Source organism: Acanthaster planci, linkage group LG19 (genome assembly GCF_054643075.1).
Source record: "Acanthaster planci isolate LZ-2023a linkage group LG19, COTS_SCS, whole genome shotgun sequence".
Lineage (NCBI taxonomy): Eukaryota > Metazoa > Echinodermata > Asteroidea > Valvatida > Acanthasteridae > Acanthaster > Acanthaster planci.
In genome coordinates this window covers 11,938,801-11,958,550 of record NC_141795.1, presented here as the reverse complement: position 1 = coordinate 11,958,550, position 19,750 = coordinate 11,938,801, and the positions used below count along the sequence as shown (strand labels likewise).

General features: G+C 41.0%; 1 protein-coding gene across 2 annotated transcripts in view; it reads right to left on the bottom strand.

The window, feature by feature from the left end:
• Positions 1-19,750, bottom strand: part of LOC110987523 (histone acetyltransferase KAT8-like) — a 43,699-nt gene that overhangs the window by 2,634 nt on the left and 21,315 nt on the right. For both annotated transcript variants that reach the window (XM_087129787.1, XM_022250312.2), the window contains exons 4-9: positions 17,684-17,737; positions 17,352-17,516; positions 9,732-9,821; positions 5,388-5,528; positions 4,897-4,990; positions 844-994 (exon numbers count right to left, since the gene is read on the bottom strand). In XM_087129787.1, the coding sequence (XP_086985913.1) occupies positions 844-994; positions 4,897-4,990; positions 5,388-5,528; positions 9,732-9,821; positions 17,352-17,516; positions 17,684-17,737 (695 nt within the window). The remainder of the gene's footprint in view (positions 1-843; positions 995-4,896; positions 4,991-5,387; positions 5,529-9,731; positions 9,822-17,351; positions 17,517-17,683; positions 17,738-19,750) is intronic.

Below are 19,750 nucleotides of genomic sequence, written 5' to 3'. Positions count from 1 at the left end.
TCTTTTGCAGAAGTACAGTACATGTACATGTCACTCACGGTAAACAGTTGAACTCTCAGCCATGCTTCACTGCCTGTATGCATCCCAATGTCCAGATGCATACACCCCTATCCTGTGTGTGTGATTTTTTTATGTCCAATTACAAAGGAATCACTTAGTCACAAGTCTCAGTAACATACTAAAGCTCAGAATCCTTAAAAACTTGCTGCTGGGGAGCCAAGTTTCAGGCACTTATTCTTTATATGCACAGCCAAGGTGTCCGAAATCAGACAAAGGGAACCGGGCCTTTAACAAAAGACTGTACTCGTAACAAAAGACCAGGCTATTGGGAATTGCACTGTACCAACATTTTTCCACCGTCAATAGTGCAGAGAATCCAGCATTTTTTTGAAACAGTATACCACTGCTTGTGGTATTCAGTGCAAGCAGATTACAACCAGGGATAAAAGCACTCCACTGCTGCAGCAATGAGCCACACAGTACTGCTGCGCCCTAATCTGGCCCCTACTGAAAAGATGTCAGTAGCTCACTGTGCCAATCTGGGCTCTTTTTATAAGGCAGCAGGCCTGGCTGAAATACTCCGTCAATAGATGTTGTCTGTCAGATTAGAGTAGGCACAAGACAGTCCTTTGTGTGAGTGTGAGAGTCCAGTAAATGAAGATATGATTTTTTAAAGAATTTTGAAAACAGAAAAAAATGAAAAATATCCCAGCCCAGCATCATCAACATTTATAAATACACCTGGCAGGAAGTGGTAAAAATCTTTCTTTCTGGTGAGTTACACCCATTTCAAAAGCATTTGTACATTTTGCTATTTCATTGTCTGTAATCCTTTAACCTTACCTGAGGTCTCGGATTGAGAGGGTTCCTTTGAAATCTCGGAGTATTTCTAGCAGGACCCAGGACCAGTAGCTTCTATAGCTTAGCTTACCAAGGTCAGACAGAGGCTTCTCTGGCGATCCCACAGTACCTTCATATTTAGACAACTCATAGCCTTGGGAATAAAAAGATGCATGTAAACTACAATGTAAATCCACCCTGTGTACAACTTTATCTCAATAAACAGACCAACATGCACACCATTAGCACCGTGTGCAGGGCAATTAGACCTAGATGCTGCAGATATGCCAAATTACTGGTTTGTATTCTATGCCACATGTTGCCAAAAGGTGTGTTTCTCAAGGGAAGATTCTGCTTAAGTTCTCGTCCCCTTTGATTGGCCAAAAGTATAAAATACAGTAATATCTACATTATTATTACTTTACTACCGGTAGGAATACCAAAGGACTATCACAGCAGCCTTGTTTTAAAAGGTAATACATGTACAAGTTATACAAAATCCTTCCCCACGTTAAGTGTGGGTTGGGTCTACCAGAGAATACCTACCCGAACAGTCACTGCATATGCAAATTTCAAAGGTGACTTGTTACCACAAAATGAGCTGAAAGTCTGTATTTTCAAAAATTGATAGGTTGGTATTTTTAATTAAGCAGAAAAAAAGCTTTTCAGTAGTTTACACATGGAACACTTACGTTAAATGTATCAGGTGACAATGACATTATTCTGGCAGCTTTGCGTCTTTGTTCTCCGCATATTTTCACCATATCAGGCCAAGCACAAATAATGCTTTTGTCAAAATTGCTGAGAAAATGACCTTTTTCAATATATGACCCTGTGAAATATTTGGAATTAATAAGAGATGGGTTATTCTTTCCAAATATTACAAAACCTGAAAATTGAACTCCACGTCAATAGGACTTTAAACCCTTAAAACAACAAAGAGTGAAATGCAACTTTACTCTCATTTTGTTGTGACAGGTCACAAATAGATTTTGGACACACCCACTTTGGAGTGAACGTGTGCTCGGACAATGTGTGTTATGGCAGGGCCACATGGCAGAATCTGTGCTCACAGGGGCCACAGAATGGTCACTTGCAGATGACTAGAATTGTACATCTACGTGGTGAGACGCAGTGGAAATAGATTGGCAAAATTTCTCCTGCAGGGTCCAATGGGGAAACCCCAAATTACGGGGTGCCAAGGGGTGTGTGAAAATCCCAACAGCTTGAAGAATGTTAGGTTCGAATGCCTAGGGATGCGGACTGGAAAGATGCAGCAGTAGGTCTGCGTCACGATGACGAATTCACCGTCACAGAAGTGAAAAAGATAGGAAGACTGCCTGGAAAATGTTACTTGCTCATTCCTATTTGGGTGCCCAGTGACGTAGTCTCAAATGCCGGTAGGTTTAGACTTGCAGTGGTCATAACATATCACCAGGTAAGACATGGACTCACTTCCCCGTGGCCTGGGCAGGAGTACCGATAGCATCAAGAGCAGCTCCAGAAGGCTGTGACGGAGACTCGAGATTGGGTCTGCATATCAATGGCATATTCACCGGGTCAGTGATCCAGGAAGTTGGCCCGGAAATTGCCATCGTGTGGGTTACGTCTGGATGCTCATGCCGTAGATATGTGGGATGCTAGGTCGCATTTGCATGTAACGGCCGCCTGGAAAAGCGGGGCAGTGGCTCATGTTCATTTGATCAGGGAGCCTGATGGACTCTCACAGTACATGTATAATTGAAGACAGGTAAGATGAGCATTGATAATACAAGGTCATATTTACGACAAGGAATTTTTTTTACTTTCCATAACTGACAGCACAAGGAATTTGTACAGTTCCAAGGACCTTGTTATAACGGTGTTCCACTGTGTTTAACAGAGTAGTCGTCTCCAAGACATTCTTCATGAAGGCTTCAGATAAAGGGAAGGCGACGAGGAGATGTTGCCCGGCATTGTGTACACCAGGGCTGCTCCGGATTACATGAAGGGAACGGTCCGCTAAGGCGAAGAGCCTACTTCACAAATGAGAGCCCCGTAACAAGAGTATCTGAAGACATGGGGCAGTCTGTTGACTGGCATGGGCGTGGTCGGTGTCTTCCTGTGGAAAGGAGGCTGACGGAGGATACAGAATCTGAAATCGATGTTATCTTCAACCAAACACACAGTCACTTTCATTCAACTGAAGTAAGGCCATGCTATAGTCAAGAGCCGAGGGTGCCCCGTAAATTGGCGGGTGGTTATGCGGAAGACTGTCCGGCTGGAGCGGACTCGCACGTGTGTTAAGTTCTGGCTAGACGACCAAGCGGGTGTTTTTGGAAAAATTGGCCCAGAAGATTCCAGTCATGCCATGTCATTTAAATAAGTCGTAACTGATGTCCTCCTCTGGCAAAGCGACTAACGGCAGGGCGAGCACTTGAACCATGTCTCACTGAAGAAGACAGAGGCAGTAATCGGACGGAGTGAGGGTGCTGATGGAAGCAACTTCATTCTTCTCAGAAGAAATGTTGGTTGCCCGGTCGGGGACAGGGCAGTGCCTCATTGCGAGCCATGCACAGTTCCTTGCGGGAGTATGCCTGGCTGGTGGAATTCTGGTGTGGAACCCTGCCCGATGTAATCATGGCTTGTGTCCGGAGAGGGTAGAAGAGCCTGGTCTGCCAGAAAAAGGTCCGGGGCGGTGGAGGCTGATGGCAGTTTAACTCCGAGGCGGCAAGTGATGGAGGTTGGAATATTATTGATGGACTGGAAGGCTGACATTCAAGTCGCAGAGGTGTGTTCATGGTGGTCGAGGAATTTGATGAAGATGAAAAGCACTTGTCTTTCCTGGTGGTGGGCGACTCGACGGTAGAGGTACAGTAACAGACGGGGCAGCAGGAGACGAAACGTCCATGGTGTGTTCCCAGTCAAAGTCAGCGGGAACTGCAGAATTGCGGGCAGAGGGAAAAGGAGAAAAAGGTCTGATGACCCAGTAATGCCCAGTTGAAAGCCAGAGCTGCAGATGGGTTAAGGTTGCTTGAAGCCCCAGCAGTGTAAGAACTCTGGTAAGCTCCGCGGGACCCAAAGAGGGATTAGCGGGTGTCGGGGTGTCATGAGTCGCGCACCAGGAGGGCAGGCCCCTGCACTTGCAGGGAGCCCGGCCCATTGACTTACACGGGAGTATGACAGATCCTGATAGCGACCCCATGAATTCAACCGGCCAAGGCCTATAATTCATTGGTAGGGTAGACACAGCGTGGCTGGAACGAACCTTGTAGTACCGACGGTAAACACCTGCAGGGTGCACGTACAAGAAAACTGAAGGAAGAACACAAAAATATACACGAAAAGAACACTCTTACCAAGAAATGGATAAAACCCAAGTTATACTTTATTTACAAAGGAAAGGTGATCAAATCGACACAGAACCGTGTAGCGAAAATGGAAGCTCTATAAATCGAAGATGCCTTGAAAGACACGTCCATTACGTTACGGTGCTGAGAAAAGAAGGACGATCATGACGGCGAGGGCCGCGCTGCATTGTAGGAGGTCAGGGTGCACCACAGGTGATCAAATCTTTTCAACAAATGAATAATAGGCGCATGGGATATTTGCATACATAGTGACTGTTAGGTAGAGCACCCTAGACTAACATGTTTTTGTTTGTCTAGTTTGTCAATTCCCAATACCTCGGGCAACTAGCATTGACTGTCCAACCAAAACAAACCATGTTATATTACACCTCATACATATTTTATTTGATAACCTCTGAAAATAAAAACATCATCATGAAAGAAAAGAGAAGTCCAATCCTGTTGCAACACAGAATTGCACAGTCAAGCCGCTTTTAATTTTAAAATCGTTACTGTTATTGTCAAAACAAGGGATATGACAATGATTTGCAAAGCTTCTGCTCAAAACCCCCCGGAAATTTGACTTTTAACATGTTTAAGTCATGGAAATCAAATGAAACACCACAGAACATTTTTATGACATCAATAAATTCATTTCAAGATTCACAAGCTAAAAATGATAAGAGACATTTGATGAAAGAAATTGGATTGATTTCTGAATACTCACTGAATGCTATCAGGAATTTGCCATAACCCTTTCTCTGGAATGGTGGTAGTATCAGGATGCATGCAACATTGTTACCATCAGGGGATTCCTTCTCCTGTAAATGTAAGCAAACATAACAACTTGTCTTAAAGACAGATTACAGAAAACAAAAATGCATCCAATTATGAAGTACCTTCCGTTTTATCAGATTAAACTAGAAAGCTGAGCCAAGAAAGGCTAGTGATGGTGGATTTAAGACATCTGCACTAAAGCAGGAGGTTGATGGTTCAAGCCTTGCCCAAGCTACATGTACATCGCCCATGAATGCCTTTTCTTGCAAGCTCTCAGACGAAGGTGGTTTCGGTGATGCAGCAATGCAAGAGTAAATTACTACCTCAGTGAAAGCAAAACCCGTACTTTGAGGTCAGGTTAATTTACGAGAATACTTCAGGCAAATCAAAGGTGAAACGGTTACAACAATACTAAATTTAAGGTTTTTTGTTTAAGCTCACCTTTGAGAAGTAGCCAACAAGATGAGCACCTTGCCTATCCACCTCGGTCAAAACATAAAACAGGAATGGCTCCACATCAAAGTACAGCGTCTTGTGGTCTAGGAAGAGCTTGGCAAGCAGACACATGTTCTGGCAGTACACCTGTGAGTATGACAACATTCAAAACTCTAAGAGCTATGGTACTGAAAACTCATTACTTCTCTGCAAAACGTCACTGCCCCTTCAACTGTTTTTGGGCCTGGGACATATGGGTAGGTGAAGAGCACAGAACCTAGACCAGAGTAAGAGAGATACAGTCCAATTCATAATTTATCCGGTAGGTTATATATTGAGCAGCTTGAAAGGCTTGATTATCGAGCTGCTCAATGCCAATTGAGTCCATGCTCTCTGATAGATGTCTGCTGGAATCCCACTCGATGTGCGCTCGAATCCTGCAAAATCTGAGCTTAATCTCTGCTCGATCACTGCTTGGTCCCTTCTCAATCCAAGATTGATCTCTGCTCAATGTGCCATTGCTGGTCACTCGATAAAATCCACTCGATTCACGCTTGATGAAGACTTCAGACAGGAGTCTGTATGCCGCCCCCGCCCCTATCAGTCAGCCGGCCACACGTGCAAGCAGTGCAGCGATCTTAGGAGATGACAAGGCAGTCATATTTTCGTTGGTTGCCATTTCCATTGCCTTTACTAACATGTTGGAACTGAAGGAAACCAGTCCAGAGTGACCGATCAGACTTGTAAATGTAGCATCAGTACTGTTCACACCTCACAAATCGTGTGGTGCATCTGTTCATTTTTGTCGTTTACAGTTGTACAGTCCATGCTGTTTATTATTTCACTAGCAACTTTGAAACTACTGCAAAAAGAACTACTGCATGGCCCCCCCAGCAAGACAGTTTTAGGATTTAATCCAGCCCGCAAAAATTGTTAATTGTGAGGACTTAAGAGAGTTGAAGTTTAATGACAACTTCCGTTCTCACGCTGCTTACACTTGGAGACTGCGTACCCGAATGTTCGGCACTTTGAATTTTCGCTTCTAACATTTGTGTACGGGGCAATATTTTACCTCCCACTTCACAAAAGGTGAAATTTAATGAAACTTCAAATATTCTGATTCACAAATGCCGATTTCATATACAGTGTATACCGGCTATGAAGTCCTGATGAAGTTTTATTTTGGTATGAAGTTCCAATTTTTTTTTTTTTTTGAAGTGCAAAATGAACTCTTAAATGCAGCCTCCATTTTTGTTTTTTTTTTACTTTTAGTAAGTGAATGGAGGAATAATGATTTACTAGTACTAGAATTTATCAATTTTATAGAACTTCTTAATTTTTTGTGGGATTTTCTGAGATTTTTTAAGGTGACAGGTTAGGGGACACTCAGCTGAATTCTTGCCTACTTTCCCGACATCAACGTGTTTTAACTTTGGACAAAATTTCATGACGTTGAAATTGTTAATGAAGGTTGGAAAGTCTGTTTTATAAAGGTAACAGCAGGTAACAGCAGCGCACTGTGCCAGCTTCGTGCACAAAAGAAAATTACAGGACACCGCACAATCTGGGCTCTTTTTACAAGGCAGCAGGCCTGACTAAAATACTCCAGCGTCAATAGATATTGTCTGTCAGATTAGAGTAGACCAGACAGTCCTTCATGTGGGTGTAAGATCTGAATTTTTGAAGAATTTTGAAAACAACAATAACTAAATTATCCTGTCCCAGGACTATCAACATTCACAAACACCCCTGAAAGATTTATTGACTATCCTATTAACATGTACCCAATAAGGAAGTCATTAATTACCGAGAAATTATTTGTATCTTTAATTTGTTCTTCTCATTAATAGATTTGATTGCTTTTAAAATTCATCTAGTATAATATTCACATATTCATTGAAGATTTATCATATATGTTCCTCTTTATTCTTTACTACTTGGATCCATGTACTGTACTGCATTCTTGATATTTTGTTGCTTGATAGCTGTACAACTGGTTCATTTTTCACAACTTTTTCATGCTGTTTCTTCTGACAATTTAAATAACTGTCCAATTAAGATCACAGCAGTTTAATCCATTATGAGTGGGGAAGATTGTGCATGTACATGTAGACATCAGGAAGTTTTTGTTCTCTGTGGTTTCAAACATGCGCATCTCTGAATATGGAAAGTGGAGTAAAATCAGTCTGAGAGAAAAGTTCTTCGATTCTCGGGAATATTCAGATTACTTGACGAAGGCAGCATTAAAATGTTTCTCGCTTTTGAGCAAAATACATGTACAATGCGACAGGCGAAATCAAAACTGGCTATGGTGGAGGTAGGAGACAAGCACTGAACACCGAACAGCTAAATTACAGTAGATTGCCGTTATATAGCGCTGTCTTACATGTCTTATAGGCATTTAAATTAACCCACTTGGAAGTTGGATGGATGCTCAACATGTGCACCGCATATGTGCAGATGTACAGATATCCACATGTTGTCATGTATGTGAATTCCATTTACATGTATTGGCAGATGTATGTACTGTGATTTTGGAATAAATGCCTTGTATCCGGTTATCTCGACGTTTTCGTGACGCCGACCAAGAACAAATCTCTTAAACTGCCACAAGACCTCGTGCATGCCGCACCGCATCGTGAAACACACACTGCATCTACACCTACATGTATCCCGACATCCTGACTGCTACTACATGCCCATTCATGGACAGTCCAATCGCTGACTTTTTCCAATAACCATGTGACCACAGAAAGTAACATGTCATCAGAAACCCAAGTGAAAACAGATCCGATGTGTCACACCGAACAATCGGCGAAAAGACGAGATTTGCTACATGAAGATACACGTACTGTACAATTTAAGCAGTTGATTTTATTTGTCGATCGAAAGAAACCTTTTGGTAACAAAATACTACATGTAGTATTTCTTGTAGATTTTTTTATGTGCCAAACTGCACCACGAGAATAAATAAAAAGTGGGCAAATAACCCATGTCGCCCCAGCAGGGCAAGTTAAGTTTGTTGTAATACGCACATTTCATGTGCTTCGTGACTTGGGAACTCCCGTTTAATCACTCAATATGCAGAAAACTTTTTAAATATTTATTCTCCAACATTGACGAGTGTTTATTTATGGTAATCCAAGAAAACAACTACGCCACGCGGGCACGGCTCGCCGTGGTGAGCACATCCCCGCAACACCGCTAAATGGACCTGACGGCTCGGCCGAGGAAATCGCTACAACAGCACACTCCGACTGGTGAGTTGGCCCCGACCAGCCCCAAGAGCAGCGCAGCCTGCTTAATGGACTCTTCACTGCATAATAGTCGTGCCCGTGTGGCAAGTATTGAACATTTTTGCTGCACAATGCTTCTCACTTTCGCAAGTTTCCGCATGATTTTCGGAACCTTTCGCACTGCTTTTGTAAAATTTTCACACTGTTTTTGCACACTCTTTTTTTCTGAACGTTTTCGCAAATGTTTCACGCCGTGTTCACAAAAGATTGGCACCGTTTTCGCACAATTTTCACACTGTGTCCACACGTTGTTCGACCCTTTTGCATCCGATTCGATGCAAATTTGCAGGGGGGAAAAGTTGTGGTCAAAATGCGAAATCCTTTCGCTTTTTTCCCGTTCCTTTTTGCAGCGTTAACTTTCAAATGCAACGTACTGTACATGTACAGGTACTTACATGTATGTTTAGCAAAGTTATACTAGCCATCAGGCCAAGCAGGGCTTTAATCTGCACTTCAGAGCATAGTGAGATGACTTGTCATCAATTTATCTGGCTTTATTACATGTACATGTAAGTTGCTTTGTGCCATAAAAATACCTCCCCAGATTTGCTACAAATTGGTATATCCTACTGTACAAGAATATAACATCAAATCAGTGCTCTGAAATGTGATTGCCAAGCTTTCAATAACTGAGTACCTTCTTCAGGGCAAGCAGATTCAGTTATCTGCTTGCCCTGAAGAAGGTACTCAGTTAACGAAAGCTTGGCAATCACATTTCAGAGCACTGATTTGATATTATATTCTTGCTGATATTCTGATTCAAGGTGCTAAGCAGCCCTTCTATATACATGTATATATCCTACTGTACATACAGGTACATGTACATGTAACTCACCTGTCACATCTGGCTCAAGAAAATCTGCAGATCTGCTCACCATTGAATGGCAAGAGAAATTATTTTACACCATGTAAAATGGTACATCAACTGCTACATGTAAATGTGGGCTGGGCCAAGTTATTCTCAACTCGCGTAAACTGTCAGCTTCAAATCTCATGACAGAAACACACTCCAGTTTTCATATAGGTATTTACTCAATGTTAATTGAATACACACCTTATGGTCTTTGCCATCAACTTCATACACTGAAATGCTTCCCTTTCTGTAGATTTCCCTGCCTGGTGGCTGTCGTCGAGTACATTCACCCTGGAAGAACCACAACCAACCAGTAAGTTCATCAATACAAGACATGCAGTTAATTCAGTACCAAAAGCCATGTTTGAGTTCAGCTCGGCCTTCAAGAGGCTAACTATTAGATTGTATGCCACTGAAATAATGATGGGTCACTTGCATAATATGTTTCCCTTCTTTATCAGTATCGTTCTACTTGTAAAAATGTTAAACAATTCCATGGTAATTCATAATTTTTAAAACTTATTTCGCCTTTATGACTTGAATAGCAATAGGCCTGTGCCGCGTACCCATGTACATACCTGCCCGAGGATATCAAAACCCGGTTCCATTTTTTCATGCCCGGTACCCATAAAAAAATTTGAAAAAAGCACATGTAACTAAATTAGGAACTAAAATCCATGTTTAAGTTGTCTGTGAAATTGAATATTGAAGGGCTAAATTGCTGCTGACAACTTAGTAACTGCAGTTCAGACTTCAGAGATCAACAGAGCTACTTTTATTACCCACTCTACCTGTTGTACTACCGGTACAGTTGTTTTCTAGTTTCAGATTTTCCCTAGTTCACTGGAGCGAAATCACAGGAAAAAAAACAACCTAAATGTACAGGGCAATACTGGTAGGTCATTCACCACCAGTACGTGTGATTCCAAATACTTTCTTACATTGAGCAGTCATGTAAACTTTGGCATCTAATGTCTGTTTTATCAAAATGACTTTAAGCTCTTTTACAAATTGAACAAAAACTGAAAGCTTTCCCATATACTTTGGGATCGTGCAGCATTACGTGCACACAAATTCATTTCGATCTTTAACTACATGAGTGTAGCAGAAATGTATGTGATGTAATGGGTTCGTCAACCATGTCCACTGTGTGGTGCGGGGGGAAGTACCTTTGATGGCTCACTGTACAGCTGAAAGTCCAGTCAAAATTTACACAATTTCTACTTTTCAATTCATTGGAATTCTTGTTTTTGAACTAAGTTTTTTAAAATTAAGAAATTCTTCATTAAAACGTAACCTTTTACAATGTTCTGGCTGCAAAATGGATTTTTCGTGTGGTTACTTTTATTTGTGAAGTTTTTGTCACAATCCGAAACCAATCCAGAACTAGGAAAGGTGTCGTCATCACTTCTGTCGATCCTGTGAGTCCAAATTTAAAAGCTTAGATTTTGAAAATAATTTTGAGTTATCTACAAAACACTAAGTGGACTACTGATCATATTTCACTAGAATTTGAGGATAGCTGATCTTACTGAATAATTTTCACGATCCGGAACTACATTTACATGTAGGAAAATGACTGTACCAAACCTGTGACCAAACCTGGCAGAAGGAATCTTGTCTTCTGAGGTGGCCGCACTGTTGATGTATGCTTGCATGACTGTATATGTAACTTACAAACCCTTTCGGCCTGAAGTGGTAGTGCTTACTGTTTTGAGTTAAGAGTAGTTTTGTTTAATAAAACAATATAAATGAAAATTAAGTTATGTCAGGGTTGACAACTGAGCGAGAGCGGACCAACAATATAGCAGCGGTACTGAGACTCCACACACGTGGGGTAAGTAGTGATCACGCACAAATTGTGCAGTTGATCAGCTCCTCACGATTAGATGGTAACCACAGCATTGAATGCGCTGCATAAACCGAAAGGGTCAGAGAACCAGTTTAGTTTTTGATACCAAGAAATATGCCATTGGTGTTCTCGTTTTTAGTTTCAAAATTAATTTTAAATTAAAGCAACATAAATTAGAAAAAAGCAGGAAGAAAGGACATTTTGCATATTTGCGAAAGCATTTCAAATCTAAGTGTTTCTTTTATTCAAAAAAAAAAGGAAATGTTGACAGGTCATGATAGAGTTCGCTGGTAAAACGTCACTTGTCAAAGCACTTTTTACAGTGACATCTCAACAACTTTAACCTTATTAAATTAAACCACTTTATTATATTTCCTTCGCGTGGCAAAACTTTTGTATCGCATAGTCTTGTTTACAAAGTGAAGCACTGTAGTCACATGACCTTTCCTTTTGGCTGCTGTAGTGTCAGTGATTAGACTGCCTGAAGGGGACTAAAATTAGTTCCGTGGTAGCAATCAGGCTACATGTACATGTCGCTTCAGTAGCTTGAAAGCCAGGATTTGTTTAACATTCAGGTAAGGTTGGTTAATGCAACGAGGATGCAACTGCTCCCAGTGAGAAAAAAAAAAGCGCTTGGCAGTGATGACTGTTAACCCTAGACTTATGTTACTTTCATTGCCATTTGAAGCATTTTGGTGGCAGATTCTTGAATCAGAAATTTGAAAATACGTGGATATACATGTAATGGTGTGGGCATTGTTTAACTGATACAGTATACAGAGTATTTTGATCTTCCTTGTCAAAAATTTTGTTTTTCTGTTTCATACACTTACAAGAGGATTTTGCAAATTGAGGGTAACAATATCGTTTAATAAAAAGATAGGAGAGATTAACCCTGACATTTAGAATAGAAGCATATGGTCTCGTGATTAGGGTTTGTAGCTTCTGATCATAGGGTCGACAGTTCGAGCCTAGCTGGTGGCAGCATGTTGTGATCCTGGGCAAGTCACTTTACTCCTACTGTATATGCCTCTCTCCACCCAGGAGTAAATGGGTAACTGTGAGGGCAGACACGGTTATGTTTAGCTGTTTGCACCACAGTTTCATCGTTTCACCATGCTGTACTAGCTTTGTGTCTCAAGGCGTCTATGTGGATTCACAGACCGAATTCCCCATGTGTGCAATAATCATACTGAACCGGTATGTGAGTATGAACTTGTATGCGCCTTGATTTCATTGCAAGTACGGTGCACTTGAATGGCCAATGTGTGTGCCGTACTGCGCTGCTGTGCTGTACCAGCTGCCGCTGCAAACATGGGGCTTACACACGCCGTAGCGCTTGCAAGTATCGGCACCGGCACGGACAACCCAATCATGTGGTGGAGTGGTGCAATTTAGCATTTTTCCAGTATAATTCGTTCACTAAAAGTAAACATTATATTAAAAGGGTTTGGTAGGCATTTTTAGAGGAAAAGTTTGCAAGTTCCATTTCAAGCAGTGGATTCTGTTTTAAAGTGTTGATTCCATGAATTCCGTCTGTTTTCCATGATCGCAGAAAATCATTGGCTTTACATGCGATGAGGCCTCAGCTGTAGGAGGGTTAGCAGGTAGGCCCAAACTCTGGGTCAAATCCTTCTGCAGGAGACAGACAAGTCTTCGTAATTGGAGGACGAATCACGATCCACTTGAAGGGAGACGTCACCTGTTGTGCCATGGTCATGGGTTGCAGCCAAGTATGAGCCATAGATGGAACTCAAACCCAGATACAGTAGGTTGAAGATTGGAAGCCGTCGTGTAAGTGACAACGGAGCCGGATGCGGAGCCAGATGCAGATAAAGAGTCGGATGGAGATTTAGATAGGGCTCCGCATGCAGGGGATCCGGATCCGGGGCAGTTGCCGGGGGAGTAGGGTTCAACTCAAGGCAGCTGGCTATTGTGGATTGTAGACAGCGTCTCTGATAGAGAGCTGACTGCCGACTTCAACTCAGTTGAAAAAAGGTCTTGCTTGGATGCAACATGGGACTAGAGAGCGCACTACGTTTGATCAAGTTTGTAGCGAATGGAATCAGACGCAAAGGAAGTTTGATATTTAGTGACTGTTCGGGGTGGGTTGAAAGCAAAAGACTTTGAAGGATAAAATCAACCAAAAAGTCACAGCCAGGCCATGCGTACATACATGTATACCCCGAGCAGGTGGTGCAGTCATGTTTTCGTTGGTTGCCGTTTACATCGGAGAACTTCAACATCGGAGAATAAATAAAAATTTGAGTTGTCCGGATTTCAAGTTATTAACAAAATTTCCCAAGTCATAAAGTCAAGACACACATACATGTACATGAAATGCGTACGTAATTGTCAGCGCTGCAGTGCGGCTTATACACTGACTCTAAATCTTAATTTCCTGATTTTTGCATGCTGTGGCTTATACACCGGGCAACTTGGATGTATATTCCAAAAATTATGGTAATATTAAATCTGAATATACATACATGTAAGCACAATTGGATGTTGTGAGAATTTAGAATTGTTATGGGGCAGAAACGCCATGCGTTGGATAATGTCAATTATAAGTGAATTCTTTCCACATGCTTTTTACAACCACCTGCGTGATGCCGGGTCATCGTAAATTTACTGTACATGTGCATGTACATTTACAGCACATGCAAATGTCCTGAGCAATGGTGCAGCATTTACACACTTGTTATCCATTTTCATTGTGTTTGCTTTTTTTATCAAGTTTTCTAGCGTGCAATCTGTGCACTATCAATGCCATGCCATATTTAAGTTGATCATCCAAACCGACTAGATTTGGTTTGGTTCGGTTTGAAAGTGGCCTGTTCCATGATTTTTGGTTCCGCCCCGTGGTTCGGCTGCAGCACTAACAGCAGGGGCGCCGGAAATGGGAAACAAATCAACATTTTTCGAAATTCTGAAAGTGTATAGTGGACATTTACCTTCCATCCCAGCATACTGTTACGAGTTCAGTGTTAACTATTCACCCCTTTAATGCGAATGGACATGTCCTAGGGTTTGGTGGCACAATCTTGGGGTTTTCTTCTATGGGCATTATGTGCATGTACGTATATCCTTTTATTTAGTACAGACGAGCCCGAGTGGCGATCCAGGAATGTTTTCCTTATTGTTAGTAAATTTATATAAGGGGGTTATTACTACGAAGAGCATAACAGCAGCATTTTATTTTGAACATACGGTGGAGGTCAACTGGATTTCGAGACCCAAGATGGGAGCCATGCAGATTTACAGGGCCACGGTTCCATGCTGACGGTGGCTGTATCTACCAGCAGTGTTTTCACGTCATCGGGATGATGACTCTACTTGCCATGCTTTATGTTGCAGACCAACATAAATCACAACAACTGTACGGCATCTTCAATTCAATACAGCTCCAACAAATGCAAAGCCCCTACACGTCTCAACATGCATATTTATGAAGTCCACATGGGTACTAGTTTGTTCATTGTGTTGACCCCATTTCCTTTCTTTTCAGTACGAGCTTTGCAGTTTAGTTTGGTCATAATTTGTCACAATCAGAATGATTTCTTTTGGTAGATTTTTCAGCTGCAGGGTCAAAAACTGACAGGAAAAATCCCCACCTCACATCACATCAAATTTATATTCACGTGATTTTGAACACACTGAGCTCGAGTACGGCGAGTACAGCAACAACTTTCTATGCATATGCTAGGATCGCCGCCATTGGGGCAGTCTTAACTAAAATTTGGCTAGAGGAGCTGCAAGGTCAAACCCCATTTATATTTTGTGGATTTCTTATAAAATAGTTTTCTCTATTTTAGGAATTTCTTTGTCATAAATACTGCTGTTTATGTTGTCTTGGTTAAAAAATTGATTTCACGCTCGAATATTTTCTGTGCCTGATTCAGAAGTTTTTGGAGCGATTCAGACATAAACCCAACCTAAAGTATCGTCTGCATGGCCCATTATTCAATCCTGTATGGCCAAACAAAAAGTTTTTATCTTTAAATAATTTTGTGATGCCTGCTACATACAAGGGAAATTACTGACCACATTTCCCTGGAATTTGAAGATAAGTTAAGCTTAGTGCAGCAGCCGAACCAAACCAAAAATCGTCAAACATGGCACTTTCGAACCGAACCAAATCGCACCAAGCTGGTTGGTTTGGATGTTTGGCTTTAATATGGCAAGACACTTATAGTGCACAGAATGCATGCAAAAAAGGTGATAAAAAAGCAAACACAGCGAAAAATGGATTATGCACCGGCGGTGGGCACATGTGCGTTTACACACGTACTATAAATGTACTGTATCGGTACATACCGGTACATGTACAGTGAACTCTGATGGCCCCGCATAGTGCAATGGCTGTAAAAAGCACGTAGTGAGAATTCACTGACTATCAACCGAGAGTATGCAAAGTACAGCATTTCTGCTGCACAACAATTTTGAATCTCACTACATCTAATTGTGCTCATGTATATTCAAATTTAGCATTATGTTTGCCAATTTCAAATAGCCATGCCCTTAACGTTCCATAATAGGCCCATGATGTAATAAATGGCCGTGCAAAACGAATTTCGATCGGATACTGATCACAGTCGGATTCGTGCTCGATCAAAGGACTCGTGCTCGATCAAAGGACTTGTGCTCGATCAAAGGACTCGTGCTCGATCAAAGGACTCGTGCTCGATCAAAGGCAACTCCAGAAGGAGAACTGATTTTGCGAGGCGGGCCGCGCCACGCCATTGCAGTGCTCCAACGCACGACAATATTTGGTTCGTGCGGCGGCCCAACTTGCCTTTTGTTGATCATGTTTGATCAGAGTCGTAATGTGAATATGCTGCAATGGAATTTTGCAAGATCTATAAGTTGTTTGCAAATCTCGAATAACAAAATGCCATTATCTGTTCGAAAAAGACTGATGGAAAATCGCCCCTTTTGCCACGTGGGCACCGTCCTGGGAAAGAATGATGACTGGATACCAAGGTTCTCCTCTGAATACATCAAAAGCCATTGTTTGGCAGTAGAATCTGTTTCGTGAAAAAATAACCAAAACACAATTCGTTTCAAATCTAATTTGATCTTGTATCCTATAAAGAAGCAAACTCCCATTTAAGCATGCTGGTTTTTTTTCTGTTTTCACATATCCTACGATTGTTTTGTTGAGTCAAGCGTGGTCCAAACACAACTGCTTTTGGTCGGCAAAACACAGTTGGAAACTGTCACACCTTCAACGGTAACTTTTTATGGAATTTTAACTCTTAAACAAACTTGGGAGAAACAGTTTAGAAAAAAACTATGTTCAATCGAAGTTGCTCGTGGATGGGGATAAGAGGAGATTGCTTGTATTAACGTATTTTACACATGGAAGTACTATACGGCACATTCATTCATAGTGTGCTCTTGAGGTCTCAATGTACATTATCTGTACATGTCCGAACCCAAACCGAACCACAGTTTGGCAAAAAATGTCCGAACCGAATCCGAACCGAACCTTGGCACCTACTTGCAGCACTAGTTAAGCTGCAGTCAAACTGAATAGTTTTCGTTAAGGGAAACTAGGAAAATGACTGCTCCGGTAAACAAAGTAGTGGCTGCTCTGGGGTTTGCGTGTGACGTGTGTATGTTTATACTCGGCGATCAGATTACTGTGTCAGCCTTCTCTATTATGCAGGGGTTAGCATTTTTCATGTTTGCAGTTAACTCCTTTCGTGTCTGTTGGATTCAATACATGTCCACGTTGAAATGCTAAGCGTGTTTGCGTTTCAGCTAGAATTCTGACCTGCACTGTATGGTGTACTTGGAACACTACAGCATACTTGTTCTCATATGGAATGTTCTCAAAGACAAAACCAACAAGCGGATGAAAGAAACAAAGAATGATACTGCATGTTCATATTTCTTTCTTAAAGTGTTCAAGTGTTAAACTATTACTATTTCCCTGGGATAAAGCTGGGGCACAGTGTACTCACCAGGTGTCTCCTGAAGGTTTTTTCGTATTTCATGTACTTGAGACAGTATTCACAAATCCACAGCCTTGGCTGTTTGCCGTAGTCCTCAGGAAATGGAGAGAAGTACCACGAGTCAATCTCATAACGGCCAATCTGAACTCGATCTACATATTTCACTTTGGTTATCTGTAGCAATACAAACCATGCAAAGTGTTAAACTGCTAAAAAGATGATCCTTTCTAGATGTCAGAACTTTCTAACATTCCATGATAGACACCCATGCATTTCATAAAATCACTGAAGCATAACGTTGCACAAGTTTACATAGACTGATAGAACAAAGAAATGCTTACAGCTTCATGTTCTCTCTCCAAGGCTGCCGTGGTGGGATCCATCTCAGCATAACTCTACAAGAAAGCAATCCCAGAAACTTAATGAGATTTCTCAGAGAAAGACAATTTCCAGAAATAAACTGTGCAGGTGTCTTAAACAAAATTTCATTCGGAGTATTTCAGTAATTCATTTTTCTGTCCATTTCATATTGACTTTTTCCCTGTTTTTATACAGTGCCTTCTGCACCTCTCAAGGAGGACATCCACCGGTATCATTAATACCTTACTATAGTTTATAATAACCTTACAAACAACGTCCATCAGAATCACTGCAAGTTTTTAAAGATGACTGGTTGGCAAAATGTCAACACAAAATATAACACATACCCGTGCTCAAGTCACACATGTATGTGCAGCTGTAACAGAAAAAAACCTTCTGGCTTTGTCCTTAATCAGTTGATGTTTCCTTCAGTACAGCAATGAGTACCTTTACATGTACATGTACTTAATGTCACTTCAAAACATAATATTTCAGTTCACTGAGATGTGATTACAAGTACATGTAATGCAGTCTCAGGTCACAGGCTACAAATGAACTGTGACAAGGGCATTCCTTTCAATCCTCTGGCACTGTGTATTCTGTCACTCCTTGGTCTGGGTGACAAGTGAACTTCAATAGTCGTGGCCACTATCAGTAAATAGTCGCGACTAGTTGTGACTGTTAGTATTGCAATCATAACCACTGACCACGCCTGTACAATATCGCAAGGGGCAGATCTTTGATGGTGTCACACTGTACTTAGGTATTTGTTTGGTTGGATGTAGCTTTATACTTTCTGAAATGAAATATGAGGCTGTTTTGAGATCCAATGGCCATTATTCCTGCATCATCAAATTCATTATCAGTAAAGTGATCCCTCCATTATCATTATGGAGTATGAAATAAATGCTGGATTTATTGCTTACATCAACAGGCTGTGTTTGCTTGAGAAAATCAGTATAAAGTTTAGTCTGTGGTATGTGTATATGTACAATGTATATACCGGTACTCAGCCACAACTTGAGAGAGATAGGCTGTCTGATGGCACTGCTGAGAATGACCATATAAACTACTGTGGTTAACTTGTCATTTCAACACTTGTCAACATACTGTTGCTTAATCCTAAAAGCTACAGGCATTATTTGCTCACAGAATTTGAAGCTACTGTATAATGACTTGAGTCTGCGACAGAATACATTGTGTACATTTTCATTTCTGTGAGAAAGCAATCATCTCAATAGTAAAAAATGGAAACTTACTTTGTCTGGCTGAAGATATGTTTTGAAAAATCAATTTGTCAAATTGTTTTCTTACCTTTCTGTTTATTTGGAAATGTAGCATCAACTCTCAAATATTCAGGTTGCAAACCAACCAAAAATTATCTGAAATTTTGATTGCCTTAACATGAGAAACAATCAAAGTCAATGAAGTACAGTCACAACAAAATTTCTTTTCTTCCTTTACAGCTTCATAAACAATGGCACAAAGACAGTTCAGAAAAGTTCGGATAACAATAAATAAATAACATATTAAGGGACCGTATACTTATATTTGAATTTTTGATGTGTTAAATTTATGCACAATTAAATACAATAAATCTGTTGTCTGACTTCTTAAATGACTGATCCAATGTTCAGAAGTTCAGACCAGGGAACACGTGTACAATAGCGACTTATTGATCCATAGACCAACACAGTTACTGGTTATCAAAAATTTAAATGTCTCAAAAATGGAAACTGATGTTAAGTGCATACACATGGGGGATTTGATTTTATATTTGATTTTGAGAAAGTCTTGACAGATGAGTCCTCCTGAATCTTTAGTGCACATTTTATCTCAAATTGTCATGGAGGAAAGTGAGGTACATGTGCAGTATCTGACGTTACTTGGCTTCAAACATGCACACTTCACACTGACAATAATGCCAGCAGTGCTAAACAGCCAATAAGAGGGCACACTTGTTGCCACAATGGCAAGATACCGTACCTCTTAGCCAGTTTGCTGAAAACTTAAATTGCGTTTCATTCTGTTTCCACCACGACAAGAGG